The sequence below is a fragment of the Mytilus edulis genome, chromosome 10, assembly GCF_963676685.1.
Source record: "Mytilus edulis chromosome 10, xbMytEdul2.2, whole genome shotgun sequence".
In the NCBI taxonomy this organism is placed as follows: Eukaryota; Metazoa; Mollusca; class Bivalvia; order Mytilida; family Mytilidae; genus Mytilus; species Mytilus edulis.
The window spans coordinates 7,786,124-7,802,121 of record NC_092353.1 but is presented as its reverse complement, the minus strand read 5'-3'; the positions used below and the strand labels follow the sequence as shown (position 1 = coordinate 7,802,121).

The following is a 15,998-nucleotide window of genomic DNA, read 5'->3' as shown; positions in this document are numbered from 1 at the left end:
GTCTACCTCACAAAATCTTGTTAGGCACTATAACAAACATTCTACGGCTTACCGATTTACCATAACAATTAGCACATACTTACAACTTCTCGTCCAATCAAATTGCTTGAATTTGCCTTATAATTTTCATAGTACATACTTTTTCCGTGTACCAAGTAACTACGCATGAATGACCACAAGGGCAAGATTTCATTGTATCGTAATCAAGATATAAGAACAAAAATTGCTACTGGCTATTTTGAAATAAATTCTGTGTTCCAAATTTAATGTATAACGACTGTTTCGAATTACTCAAAATCTGCTTTAAAAAAAACCCAACATAATTACAGTCATTGTTTATACGTTTATTTTGTTTGTGATATATTGAATTTACAATAAAAAATTTCAAGATTGATATGAAAAAGGCAGAGTTCATGTATGCATTATATGTTCTTCGTTCTCATACATCTGTATTTGTTTTGATTTCAAGTGACTCAGCAAATTGACAAATACATTTTGCTTTTGTTGCATGCCTTGTATTGTCTACATCATTGTCTAGTTTTTCATTCATATAGTCCATTAGGTAGGCGCTGGATAAATCTAACAGTTTATAGGTAGCCATCTCCTACAAAAACGTAATAAAAAGTTAGGCAAATACAATCGTGTATACATTCATGTCGAACAAATTTAATGCTTAAAATCGGACATAAGTGAAACAAACACACTAGGACATATGTAACACAATTGTACTGTCGTACATATGTAATGAACTATACAGTTGTTCGTATGCAAAACAAACATAGAGTCGTGCGTATGTAATACAACCATGTGTAGTATTTTATTTGTTAAACAATCATGCAGTGCTACATATGCAAAAAAAAAATAAACAAATGTATAATAAAAAAGATGTATGAAGAAATTCGTTTTCTTACAATATTCCTAATGGTAATCGTATTTGTACATGAGTAAATGAGTATCATGTTCCTTCATCCCCCTCCCTACCTCTCTCCATTCATCCTTTCATCCCTCCCTCAATTTATCCATTCATCCCTTCCTTCCTTCCTTCCTTCCTTCCTTCCTTCCTCCCTCCCTCCCTCCCTCCCTCCCTCCCTCCCTCCCTCCCTCCCTCCCTCCCTCCCTCCCTCCCTCCCTCCCTCCATCCCTCCATCCCTCCCTCCATCCATCCATCCATCCCTCCATCCATCCATCCATCCATCCATCCATCCATCCATCCATCCATCCATCCATCCATCCATCCATCCATCCATCCATCCATCCATCCATCCATCCATCCATCCATCCATCCATCCATCCATCCATCCATCCATCCATCCATCCATCCATCCATCCATCCATCCATCCATCCATCCATCCATCCATCCATCCATCCATCCATCCATCCATCCATCCATCCATCCATCCATCCATCCATCCATCCATCCATCCATCCATCCATCCATCCATCCATCCATCCATCCATCCATCCATCCATCCATCCATCCATCCATCCATCCATCCATCCATCCATCCATCCATCCATCCATCCATCCATCCATCCATCCATCCATCCATCCATCCATCCATCCATCCATCCATCCATCCATCCATCCATCCATCCATCCATCCATCCATCCATCCATCCATCCATCCATATGTCAAACATCTATACAGTTGTGCACATGTCAAATAATTATACAGTTGTGCATATGTCAAATAAATTTACAGTTGTGCATATGTCAAACATTTATACAGCCGTAAATATGTCAAAACCACTATACAGTCGTACATATGTCAAATAACTATACAGCCGTACATATGTCAAATAACTATACAGCCCTACATAATTATGTCAAACAACTATTCATTCGTGCATAAATTCAGTCGTATAAAATAAACAATGACACAGCCGTAAGAGAGCAAACTTTAGGATTTTAAACATTTGGTAAAAACAATGAATAAATGTTGACAGAAGCTTTCCGATTTCAGATATTAATTAACATGTTTATTCAAAAATTATAACCTGAGCGTGTGATACTTTGCACTGGCATTTATATTGTAAGATTGCATTAGGAAGTTTAACTGTTTTATTTTCTAAAACATATGTCCTTATGTAAATAGATCAGTTTGTTTCCAACACGCGTGGAAATTAAAGCCAATGCGGAGGACCTTGTTGCATTTAGATTCTAATTAAAGTGGCTGAATTGTATATGTTTACGTATTACACTGTAAATACAAAGACGTTATAAAAACAAATGCAAAACACAAACTTTTTTTTATTTTACTAACAGAATGTGGACACTTATTTGAAATTAGTTTCCCGTCTGAAATGATTTGTCAAAAGCAAAAATCCTTGACTTTGCGAACAAAACACTTAGTATGTAAACTAATAAATTGACAGGTCACTTTTGTATCCATGATAGCATCGGACCAATTCTTAATACCTTGTCCACGTGAAGTTTTTTTATCTAGGATAATCTTCCACTGCTGGTCATATTACGATAAATATTCATACCTGTTCATTATATGCTTCTGAATCCCCAGGTATATCATCTACAAGTGCCTCATCATCATCGTCATTCATATCAAGAGCAACCATTTCACGGGTTTGACTCTCTCTGATTCTTTTGTTGTGTAGTTCTGACGCCATGTGATTCTACAAAATTTTCACTCTTTAACAGATTCTAATCGAAATTGCCAGTTTAGATGAACTGCTCCCATAAGATTTTACAAACCTTTTTTATTACTTAAATATATTGTATTGAATACTTTTTTTTTAATAAAATCAATAATTATTTGTAGATTCGCTTTATAAGAACCATTGTATTAAATTCAGTACTAATCAGATTATTACTTTGTTATCTATTAGGATCTGCTCGACCACTTTTCATAATGTTCAGTAGTGATTACGGCTACTATAATTATTATAGAAATTTCATTTAGAAGTATGTACAAGTGCAAAACAACAAACAAAGAGTTGCCATGAATGTGAATTAATGGTATTGAGTTACCGACCAAAAACAAAAATCAACTCTTTTGTTTCGATTCCATAATTTCAATTGCCGATTTAGACTTAAACTTCATTAAACAATTGTTGAAAGAACATCCATGTGAGCTAGCCAAAATTCCAGAAAATACATCAGTATAATGGTTTGGTGCCCTGATATCTCTGAAGCATGAGTTTGAATCCCGGCTAGGAAAGAACAAAACTTTGCTTCCGCAAATTTACAAATCTTACATTGTTGGAATGATACTTAGACGAATAAAAATGTGTTTTCAGTCTTGTATCACCATCAATGGTGATCCAATGGATACAAACTGTCGCAGAGTTGTTATTCGTTAAGACGTACTTATAACATAATTATGTATGTGATTGCATCATACATTAATTAGTAACATCCCCTACAATAGAGAGTTCAGATGATCTGTAAAAATACCATCTTTATGCCTTATATTTTATGTGATGTGTTACGACTCTCGATAAAAACTAACGGGGAGAGGTAACACCCGGCCACCGAAAGCTTTATTATTATTGTAGTGCCTAGATGGTCGAGTTGTCTAGCACGTCGGGAAAAGTGCAAGGCGAATTGGTGCCACAAAATATCAGTAGCACGAGTTCAAATTCCGGCCAGGGAATAACAAATCATTTGCTTCCGCATAATAACTAATCTGACATAGTTGGGCTGAAGCATGTATTTAGACGAATTATATACTAGTATATAAATATATGATACAAATCAAAATCAAAATGTGGAAGCAATGTTTGTTTAGGACGCCCCCTTCTCATTATGAAAAATGCTGAATCAATTCAGTTTAAATGATAAGGAGATATGATCTATCCAGTTAACCTTAACTCTCGTGACCATATTATATAATTAATTTCTTTGGTAAATTATAAACTTACCTTAACAGTTTAATATGGATCAATGAGAGAAAGCCGAACAAGGAATGTTCGAATTCGATTCAGATTCCTTATCATTTGCCTTTCATTTTTATTTTACCCAAAGACATGAACACACACACTTCACATACTCCGCCTCAAGTGACATTAATCGTTCCTGTATTCAGTATCTATATTTCAGCAATACTCAACATAATGAATTCCTCAAAAAATTAATCGATCGTTTTATTGAGACTAGTTTTTAAGCCCTCACATTGTATTTCATACGTTAGCAATACAACATATTAATGTTTTGCAACACATGCATATACAACTATGTGTCGTGGTAATGTATCATTACTATGGAACAGACCCTGTCTTCAATCTGACTTCTGAAGCGAGAAAATGTGGTCGACGTCAGGTAATAAGTTGCAGCTAACTGACTCATGCTATGAACAAATCCAAAATGCGTGGGAGAAATAAGGAATAGTATATTAATTTTTTTAACCTTTGCAAACCATCACCAGAAAAGAAATTCCTAAGCCTTTCTGTGATAAAGAATTCGAAGTGATATAAACAAGTTCATACAAGGATAGTCTCAAAAATGTTGCTAACTCTTTTTTTATGAAAGAAGGCATAGGATTGTTGCAATGATCAGTACAAATAATTCAATTTAGGTATTTCAATATAGGGTACTCAAGAAATAGCTTAACTTATTTTCTGTCAAACCATTACTGGTGCAGCTTATAATGCGACATTCAATTTCTAAATATTGCATTGAAAAATCATTAATTAAGGAACTCGCCCTCCATAAAAAAAAAAGATGGAAAAGCAACATCTGTTTAGAGGTAAAGGTGTACCTGGGCGAGTTGTTAAAAACAAATAAATATTTTCTATCTCTATTAAATTCGTGCTGAGTCAATATAAAAAGTAAAATACTTACTACGCATGATGTCATGTCAAAGAAAACAAAACAAATCTGATATTAAGTTAAAGAAAAGTTATGTGCATTGGTATGTCATTTTCGTACACCACTTTCTTACGCGTTGTACAGTTGGGTACGATTCTACCTTTCTCTGTAATAGTGGAAACGTATAAAAAGTCTTGATTAATGAGGTCTAGGCCTGTCCCTTTTCTCTCTCCGTTCCTTCGTCAGAACGTAAATAAACGCAACAGTAGTACACCGCTGTTCAAAAGTAAAAAATCGATTGAGAGAAAACAATCCAGGGTAACAAACGATATAATTATAAAAACTGAGGGAAACACATATAACTATAACAGGGATAGACCGTTATGACTCTGTTTATTGTAACTTTTGGTGGTCGAGTTATCAGATATTGGTTAAGCACATGTTTAACATGTTTAACATTTTGTACGGTTAATGTACATTTAAAAATAACCAAAAAATTAAACTTATCATTAGAATCTAAAATATGTAAAAGTTAAACAGTACAAGGCCAAATGTCAATGAATTTTTCAAGTACAACGAGATTTCACGAGACTGCATATGTTTCATTTTCATTACATCATTTTAGATGATCCTGGGGACACCTGATACAATCGGTGTTGTTGTAACCTTATCAATATCTGATAGACACCTTTCATACTGGGCGACGTGTCATCCAGTGTTATATTATTTATTCTACGAGTATTAATATTTATGCTGTTAGGGTACAGGAATAGTAGAAACCTGATATTGTTTTTCGTTAATTCATCTGTTAGATATTGAAAAAAATTGAGGGCACACACAATTTTTGTGTTTGGAATGTTTTACAATTACGTTCGAATAGATTGTTATTATGATAAAGAAATATACAGAACCGAACTTACTTTTAGCCTAAAAACTCATCGAAGATACCAGGGCGTAGTATTTTAAAGCCAAACTCAGGTGTCGGCTACAGTAATACAGTCTTCATCATTGACGCTCGAACCAAAAAGTTCGTTATGAAATATGTTAAAAGTTAAATCAACAGAGAAAGAAAACAGATTTACCCTTTAGGTACATGATGTAACTTCTATTGCAATATTCTATGTGTTTTATTTTTATTTTGTGTTAATATCTTAACCCTCTCTTTGAGTGTGTTTTTGTCATTTGCAGTTTTTGAATTGCAGCCTAAGTGGATACAGTAAATGTAGCTGTAGTTCTTTGTCTTTTATAAGTGACCATGACCTTATTTGGAAGAAGTCTTCTGTTAACCTCGCGCAAAGTGATTTTCATCTCACGTCGTCCCTGTGAATAAAAAAGACTATGAGTATATATATATATATCAGTATGGTACGACCAGAATGAATTACTTAAATGTTACTGATAATGTGTTACATTTAAAAAAAAAATCGTAAAAGGTGTAAACATAAACTTCAAAACGCAATTTAATATCTATTCAAAAGTAATCATAAACATTTGATAAATAAATGTGTTGAAACGGCTGATAAAAATAACATTGACATGACTGACCCATTTAATAAAAAATACACGAAAAGCAATAAACAATAACAAACGACAACAAATGAATTACATTCTCCTCATATCGAACAGGCTTCATCGACAAAAAATAACCAAAAGGCATGAATAAGGCAACATATAGTTTTCAACAATTATAAATAAGTATCGTACCGAGTCTATATAAGCAGTCACTTATGTCATATCTGCCATATTCTGTATATGCCTGTCCCAAAGTCAGGAGCCTGTAATGCAGCGGTTGTCGTTTGTTGCTGTATATCATATTTTTCATTTCGTCCATTGTTTTGTTTTTACATAAATCAAGCCGCTAGTTTTTTCGTTTAAATTGTTTAACATTTTTAATGTCGGGACCTTATATAGCTGACCATGCAGTAAATAAACTCATCATAGATACCAGGACTAAATTTAGTTTATACGCCAAACAAGTGTTTTGTCTACAAAAGACTCATCAGTGACGCTCGAATCCAAAAAAGTTAAAAGGGCAAAATAAAGTACGAAGTTGAAGACCATTGATGACCTAAATTCCTAAAAGTTTTTCCAAATACAGCTAAGGTAATCTATGCCTGAGGTAGAAAAGCCTTAGTATTTCAAAAAAATCTAAAATTTGTAAACAGTAAATTTATAAATATAACCATATCAATGAAAATTTCTTGTCAGCACAAAAAGTGCTGACTACTGGGCTTGTGATACCCTCGGGGAATTATCTCCACCAGCAGTGGCATCGACCCAGTGGTTGTAAATAAATGATTTGCTAATGGTCGTACGGTGCAATGTACTTGGTAACTTCTATGTTTTTTGGTATGTTGTCGAGAATTGTCCCATTGACAATTTTACCACTTCCTGTTTTTATATTATAAACCTGGTACCTTTGATAGCTATATACACCACTGGGTCGATGCCACTGCTGGTGGACGTTTTTTCCCTAAGGGTATGAACAGTTGTCAGCACTTCGGTGTTGACATGAATATCAATTATGTGTACATTTTTATAAAGTTCCTGTTTACTAAAGTATAAATTTTTCGAAATCCTAAGGATTTTTTTTACCCCAGGCATAGTTTACCTTAGCTGTGAATGGCACAACGTCTTGTAATTTTGAATTATAATGTGTTAACATGCATAAATATTCTTTTTAATAGTGCGTGAGTAGTTTTTTCCGTCTTCTCATATAGATACTTTCGTCTGATTTTCTTCTAAATACGCTATCTTGATATCTAGGCATCGTCTAGCCCAGCGCAAATCCTCCTCATAAGTATTCCCGTATTAATCAGTATTAGTTTTAATCTTTAATAACTGATTTGGTTTCATCCGTTTTAATCTGCGGGATTGAGACATTTTTATAGGGTTCGAATTGTCCAAACCAATCAAGATACGTTTACTATAGTTAATAATATCTTCCAATCAGGTTGTAAGAAAACATTCCGTACAAAGACTGTCTATCGTTCAACTATTACAAGACCGCTTTAGTGTTTCAACCTTCTCATTATACCTATTCCTTTAACAAAACAATATAAAATCATAGATAGGTTATAGGTCAGCCAAAGATAAAAACTTGATCTTTTTACGCTACTGACTATCAAAATTAAACAATCGCACATTCAACCAATTTATATTGCTAGGTCCGCGAAATATCCCGCACAAAAGTTAAAGAAGTTAATAAAAACAGTGTGTTTTATTTTAGTGTTAAATAAGTCAAAAAAAAAAAATTCTGTCACATGTATAATTTTGAGTGTTGATAAAACAAAACACAAGACAGAACTAGTGTCAGGCATTCAAACATTTCAAAATGTAGTAGTTTGTGTTTTGGTTTGTTGTATAAATGTAGGTGCACAGTAAATAGGTGAAATTAGGAATAACATGTAATTACTAAAATTTAGGAATTACCTGTGCACTTAGTTAATACAAGTAATTCCTTAAACAGCCCAGTTATTACCAGTAATTACTAATTTTAAAATGGATTTGTACACCTGTTTACTGACTGCTAAAACAATGTTGTATTATGGTCAGATGATCAAAAGTTATGATAATACTAACTAGAAGATCGGTTAGTACTCTCAAAATTTTGAATGGTTGATTTGTATAAAAAAATCTTGAATAAATATGGACTTTCAAATATTTGGTTAAATAAGAGTAACTGTAGTTTTATTCCAAAATGTTTAAAATGAGCATTATACAGATAATGTTTGACCAATTTCAGCAGACATTGAAATCAGAAATGAAAAATTCTCCTAAAGCATTATGTTTAAACTTTTTAAAGAAAACTTTGAATTTGAAGAATATTTCGACTTATTGCCTTATAAAGATAAGATACCGTTATGTAGGTTAAGAACTGGAATGAACTGTTATGTGCATTAGCTTCGAGATATAAAAAAAAATGTCTTTTTATGTTGTTAAATCATTAATAAAAATGATATAGTGAAATTATAATTCACTGTTGGCAGCCAATCTGGTTCTATTAGTTAAATTAGCTGAGAAAGAAGGCTGATGAGTTGTGCACTTGCGAGTGAATATTTGGACCTCATTGAATACGTATTCAGGTTACCTTTAATTCAACCCCTAGCTGGAGATAGGTTATCAATGTATTAAGCTTTTAAAATTGTAAGGGTTTTGCAGAACAAATAGTCTCGCCTACTTTTGCTGTTAATCGCAGGCTCAACAAAAATGAGGAAAAAATATTAAAATTTTCCTCTAGATACTATCTTTTGACTAGTACTGAAAGAAGCTTCTGTCAAAATTGGGTAAATTTCCAGGATGGTTTATAAAATCTAATGTTTTAAAAACTTTAACTACAGAGTGTATGTAATGTTAACTGGGAAAAAAACTAGTCCATTTATAAGTAATATAGGAAAAAAAATTACAAACTTTACTTTTTGATATTATCTTATGATCATACACATTTAGCTTCTGTCCAAGTTTGGTAGAAATCGAGGATATTTGGAGAAAGTTATTTTAAAGTTTTAAACCACAGTGCATGGTGGAGATTTTAGTTTAACAAAATTATGAAAATCAATTTTTGATTGATATCATTGTCTTGCATGCATATATTTACAGAGTTTCAAAACCTATAAAACAACCATTTTCTAGTTTCAATTCACAAACACTAAAGAGTAGGCACTTTTAATGTGCCTTATATTCCTACATCCTTAAGTAAGCTCCCTTAAATTCCCTACCCCTTTACTTTCTTATTTGTTATCTTGAATTATGTTTTTAATTTTAAAACAAAAACATGAAGTAAGAAAATAGCTGTAAAAATTACAACAAAAATCAGTGATTACCAGTAATCACTGAAACAACTAGTAAATACATGTAATTACTAAATTGGCTAGTAATTACAGGTATTTACTGAAATGTTAAGTAATTACATGTAATTCCTAATTTCACCTATTTACTGTAACATATATATATAAGGTTTGGGGATTCTAAACAATTTATATGATACTAAAAAAACATATTGATAAGATGTACCATGTGGTAGTGGGCCGGGTATATATTAAACGTCTTGGCGTATGGATTATATTTTCTAATATTTAGTGAACGTTATATGTACGTTTACAATGATGTTTTGACATGATGTTACAGATATCATACGCTCCAGAGAATACCGTTTATGCAAAAAAAGTAATACCCACTCTTAACAACGGCTGCACACTAATATATATATATATCAATACATTGAGATATATATGTTAACTCTTATCATGTAATATATAACTATAAATTCATTGACCTACCTTTTAATGAAAGCAATCCCTTCCCATTGTCCCACGACTATGGAAATAAGAACATTAATTTTGTGAATATCAAGATTGCTAGTAGAGCTGTCGACATAGTTATTTGTCGACTGCACTCATAAAATAGTATTGCCCACATAAGCTTATCAATAATACTGTAAGTTGCTTAATAGTTATATTCAAGCAAGAAATTCTCTTCCAACCGTTTTTCAGGGCAGCCTTGAACTTTTACTTTATGCCGAGGGCCCCTCTGTGACTTTACAATGCTCCTTTGCTTTTGGTTTCGACAGGTGCGTGTAGGGATTCTGTGTCATTTTTCATAGAGCATATCCCTTCTATGCAATTTTGCCATATTTGGGGATACATAAACAAAAATAAACAATAACTTTTCATAAGATGACACTAAAATTATTAACTATAGGTCAGCGTACGGCCTTCAACAATGAGCAAAGGCCAATACCGCATAGTCAGTTATAAAAGGCACGAAATGACAAATATAAAACAGTTAAAAAAAATAATGCATTACCCAATAATCCGAGCATCCACACATAGCTAACCACAGCACTGCTAATGCAGGGAATGCAAACAGAATACCACTAGGCGTATAATAATGAGAGTCTACAGTAACAACGGTAAATAAAAGTCCGATGAATAGTGTTGGGATGACAATAGTAACAGCGAAACATATTGTCGGCCACCAAAGATTTCTACAATGTCGTCCTATAACCAGATGTTTTGAAGAAATTGTCTTGATTACTTCGTTATACTGCTCAGAGTTAACCTGTGGAGAGATTGACATTTAGTTGTAACATGAAGTGTAATTTTACTTTGACCTTCGAGTTAGTTAACTTCAGTTATTTTAAGAGGAGTGCTTTAACTGGATGATTTTTAGTAATTACACTCTCCAGTCCCGACGTGTACAACGCTTTCAATAAGGAAGGCAACGAATAGGAGCTTAGACTCTAGCTCCAACTTCCATCTCTATCTTTAGTAAACAATGAAATCAATGATCATAAAATTTCATAACATTTTAATAAAAACAAAACGCATACACAACAATAAATAAAATTTTAAAAATCGGGGGAAAGGATTGGAAGGGGCGGAAGCTACCCCTAAAACTATCCAAACTTGTAAACCTTACCCCTAAATTAAACGTGATTTCCCATACTTGTAACAAATGAATGCCAGAGGAAAGCTACAAAAAAGAATAGGTCTTTAGAAAAAGAGGCGATATTGATATATATTGGTCGATACCTTGTCGTGTCAAAATGAATATTCCAAAATCACTTTATATCCTCGTGAGCTGAGCATGATTAAAGTATTTATCGATCAACAGCCCATATAAATCGATAATTTTCGTGGTGTTGGGAAGGATAGAATACCTTTAAAATTTAAGTTTTAAAAGGTTTCCATCGTTAACCTCTTCTAAAACTACTCGTTCTATTGGTTTTGAAAGCAGGGAGCGTGGTTTACATATAATACAAATTTATATTTTCCCCTTCAAGATTTTCGCCCGGGAAAGGGGCACTTCAATTACCCATTAATCTCTCTCTGATATTTACACCACGATGAACGTAGCATGACAATAAATCATTTTCATGTATCGATTCATTAAATCAAATCCTACTAAAGAGTCCAATCCTTGAATTCATTTTTCAGAAAATTGGAGACATTTTATCATAGAAAGCGCCACTATTCGATTGACATATATATTTAAATATGCAACAATTTTATCTTACAAAGAATAAGACAGTTCGTCCACTGAAATGCAATTTCAGAATAGAATAGGAGACACCCTATTGATCCTAATGTATCATCAGAGGTACTCGAATATAACTTCATTCAAAGATCATATATACTGTTTAGTTAGGGACAACCAAATGTGTGATGTGTGTCAATAATATAAAATAAAGAGACGGGGTATGACTGCCAATGAGACAACTATCCTTTTTATGATTCTTCGTAACGTATATTACATGGCTCTGTACTTAGACACCTCGTCATTGTGTTATTGTAATACTAGGGTGAATTTGTGTATTCTTGTCTTTATTAATATGCTTGGTATGAATGCCATTTTGTGCTTCTTTGTTATATGTTTGTATGTTTTTTTTTAGTAATTATGATTATGGCACAATGTAAACCGCTGTATTATTGACATTTTTACCTATTATGATATATTATGTCTGTTTGTTTTGTTCACGCATCGTTGCCAATATAATGAAATTGATGCGACAGTCATACAAGTAAGAGGTTTAGCTAGCTATAAAACCAGGTTCAATCCATCATTTTCTACATAAGAAAATGTCTTTACAAAGTCAGGAATATGATAGTTGTTATCCATTTGTTTGATGCGTTTGAACTTTTGATTTGCCATTCCGTTTTGATTTTTCCTCGGAGTTCAGTATTTTTGTGATTTTACTCTTTATCCATCAAAGTTCAAATAGAGTCGGTGAAAACAATTATTGGCAACCGTTCAGGTTTCAACAATAAGAAAAAAAAACATACCGTATAATAGGCTGTAAAAGGCCCCGACATTAAAACAATGAAACATTGTATCTATTAGTAACTACAAGTTTATAGGTATACTCCAAATAGTAAACGTTCCATGTGAAGTAACCTTATGATCTAATGAGACGACTTGCGATTGTCGTCATTTAACTTTTCGTATATCTTATATTGCTTATCAATTTGACTGTTTACCGTTTCTTTTTATTTACTTTGTTTCCTATAAATTTACCAATGTGCAGTACTATTCTGATCATCTGATTTTGTTGACCTTGTCAAGCTGATAATGTTTGGTGTTAAAATTTGTCTCTTTCTATCAAAGATTTCACTTTTTATTCATCAAAATGTAGCTAAAACACCAAAATGAACAAAATGTTAATTTTACTATTCATGTTACCCCGTGTACCATTGTGTTCATGATGTCATACATGATAAATCACATATTACCCCTGGAGCGCTTTAATTTAGGCGTGTGCTGAAATGTAGGAAATGTAAGAAATGACTTTTTAGTGCCTCATACTTACACTTTGTACCAAATGAGCTACAAAGATCAAAGTCAGGTCAAAGGCTTGGGCAGACACATCAGGGGTAAAAGAAAAATGACAAACAGAAAATTTCATATAACAGTTCACAATATACTGCAAGGAAAACACATTGATTAAACAGAGTAATCACTGCTCAAAATAAAATGTGATCTCAGAGTAAGCGTCCCTTGTTGCACCTATTTCGTCGATCATGACAAGAACAAATCCTAGTCGATAACGTATATGTTCTAAAACAGAACGGGAATGTTTATGCAGGTTTTGTTTTACAGATATATACCTTCATTGGTGCTATACTAAGAGATTCTGGAACATACTTCCACCTAAAAACCGGTCCTCTACAATTGATATGACTTGTCTCTTCATGAAGCAGGTCCAAGTTTCGATTTCGGTTCACTGTAAGTATAGAAATATATATGCAAATGAGAAATAAAGAACGTTCAAAAGAGATTATCATTATATTTAGTAGATCATTTAGTTTAATTTGATTTTTGTTTTCATGTTATTTATTCACTATTGTATATCTTATTAACATCAAAATGACTAAAATAACTACCTAGAAAAAATTCTTCAACATTGCAATTTTATTTGTTTAAATCTATGACGTAATACTAGTATAAACAATAGCTGGTTCAATTCAGTTAAGTATTTAAGGCACAAGAATGATGGTTTTATTATTATTAACATTTTAAAAACAAATTTCGTGGATTCATTAAACAATTATAAATACTGTTGCAAAAATGTATAACTATACGTTCATTTTCGTTTTCCGATATGCAACTCCATTTTTTTCAATTTCGTCAAACAAACCAAAAACTGTTGATAACCATTAGCGTCATGGCCAGTAATGGAAAAATAAAGTAATGTTACAATCAAATATGATGTATCAAATTTTTGATATTAAAAAAACATACAAAATTAATCACAATTGAAAAATGGCAGCTTTCAAAAGACATTTTGGCAATTAATTTCGAACACATTTTACCGTCGCTGATTTTAGTGGCACCAATTACTATGTCTTTTTCGATGATTTTAATATTGACAACTTTTTCCTTTCAAAACTGAACTATTAAAAAATAGCAGGCATTTTATAAGTTTTCAAAAAACTAAATGCATTTGAAATTTTGAAATGAAAAGCGGGCAAAAATGTTATGAACAATACATGGGTATATCTAGATGATTCCGAATATCTGACAAGAGTAGCGAACATCCTTAGGAGAACGACCCGACAGTAATATAGGTAGCATAATATTAACTGCATCTTCATTGGTCAATTACAATTATATTACCTGCATTGTTTACTCGGTTTAATGCTAATTCATGGTTATATTGTTCCCCTGAAATACATATATGTTCATAAAATACAATTAATATATAAATTAGTCACATAAAAAATATACGTTCAATAATTTCCATCATAGGATACCCTGTATATATATGTACTGGTAGATTAAAATGTCATTCGAAACACCCATAGAGAGCTGCGAGTCAAGATACAGTGGACTCAATAGAGATGTGAAAGTTCGTGGTGTAGTGGTTAAGGTCAATGGTTGTAGTGCTGCAGGGCCTATGTTCAATTCAGACTCGTGGCGCTTGAAATTTCATTACATCGTTTTAAACGAACCATGAAGTCGCACCACCCTTCCCCTGGAGATTGAAAAGTTTTCTGACGTACTGGACGTATTGATATGATTTTTTTTTTCTTTTTTAGTTGATATATCAACTTGTCTTATAAATTGGTGTTGGTAGTTGTCTCATAATATAGACCTTTAAAATAATGTATCTAGAAGATAAAACAGCAAAATCTACTAGCAATTATAACATTTAGGATTGTGTGCATCTTTGATCAGTATTCATGATAACATTTATATATTGTGTGTTTCTTTGATCAGTATTCATGATATTTCTTTTGTTTTCCTATTATATAATGATATTTAAAATAGTTTATGTTTATGTAAAAAAAAAAGAGAAGGCAAACAGGATTATGTACTACCTACAGTTTTGCACTTCAGTTAAGATATAATACCTTCTAACTCAATGGCTGATGCAAGCTTAGGAAGCCAGACGTTCATATCACCAGTGCCATTTATGTAGGTAAATGGTTTAAGATAGCCAGGTATCTCACATTCCTCCTTTAAAACTGGGATTATGACATTTTCTTTCATTTCAGCTAGCAACTTTAGTATAGCAAACTCTACTTCAAATTGACACCAAAAACTCTGATTATAGTCTTCCGTTATAACACATAGTGTTTTCACAGAATTCAATATTGCATATTCTATGTTTTCTCTTATTTTTCTTCCTGGTATAAAATCGGTTGAATGTTCAAAACACTTAAAATTGTAATCATTTTGTAAGTGTTGTATTACTGTTTCGACCCAGGATCTGTCACTTTCACTGTAGGATATAAACACGTGGAACTTCTTGCCATCAGGAAGTGGTCTGCTATCGATTGGGCGTTGTTCTTTTTCCTGAAGTTCTGCAGCCATTTTGTTCGAACTATATTAGAAAACAAGTTGCTTTCTTTAAAAAAAGAAATGCAATCGTAAACCCAAATGCTTGTTTGACATATATATATTAGATAATTGTTTAATAAAGATGTATTAATAAATAAGCTTTATTTAGAGTCGGCATGGTATATAAAACATAGACAAACATAAGCTCTAATGAGCTTTTAACCGAAATGTATTGTCTTATATTACTTTTGTTGTGCATAAGAATTAGAAACTGACATTGCCTGTTTAGTGGTTTAAATAATGTAATACCGGCTTCACACATCAACGTATAGATCCGTCGTACGTCGGCCGAGGTAAAAAAAAATCATGCACGCTACCAAAACGCTAGTAATTTTGATGCATTCAACCTGTCAATCATATCTGTATCGTGTGCACAACGAGCTTAAAGCG

The 15,998-nt window shown here is 32.8% G+C and overlaps 1 protein-coding gene across 9 annotated transcripts in view; it reads right to left on the bottom strand.

The window, feature by feature from the left end:
- Positions 1-328: 328 nt before the first annotated feature.
- LOC139493283 (uncharacterized) overlaps positions 329-15,998 on the bottom strand; it is a 28,787-nt gene continuing 13,117 nt past the window's right edge. For 5 of the 9 annotated variants that reach the window (XM_071281520.1, XM_071281523.1, XM_071281519.1 and 2 more), the window contains 8 exons: positions 15,119-15,615; positions 14,382-14,429; positions 13,373-13,488; positions 10,572-10,826; positions 5,982-6,086; positions 4,800-4,835; positions 2,492-2,632; positions 329-604 (listed from right to left, as the gene is read on the bottom strand). In XM_071281520.1, coding sequence (XP_071137621.1) covers positions 440-604; positions 2,492-2,632; positions 4,800-4,835; positions 5,982-6,086; positions 10,572-10,826; positions 13,373-13,488; positions 14,382-14,429; positions 15,119-15,581 — 1,329 coding nt within the window. In that variant the 5' untranslated portion in view covers positions 15,582-15,615 and the 3' untranslated portion in view covers positions 329-439. The remainder of the gene's footprint in view (positions 605-2,491; positions 2,633-4,799; positions 4,836-5,981; positions 6,087-10,571; positions 10,827-13,372; positions 13,489-14,381; positions 14,430-15,118; positions 15,616-15,998) is intronic. The other 4 variants (XM_071281524.1, XM_071281517.1, XM_071281521.1 and 1 more) reach the window with 1 other exon arrangement.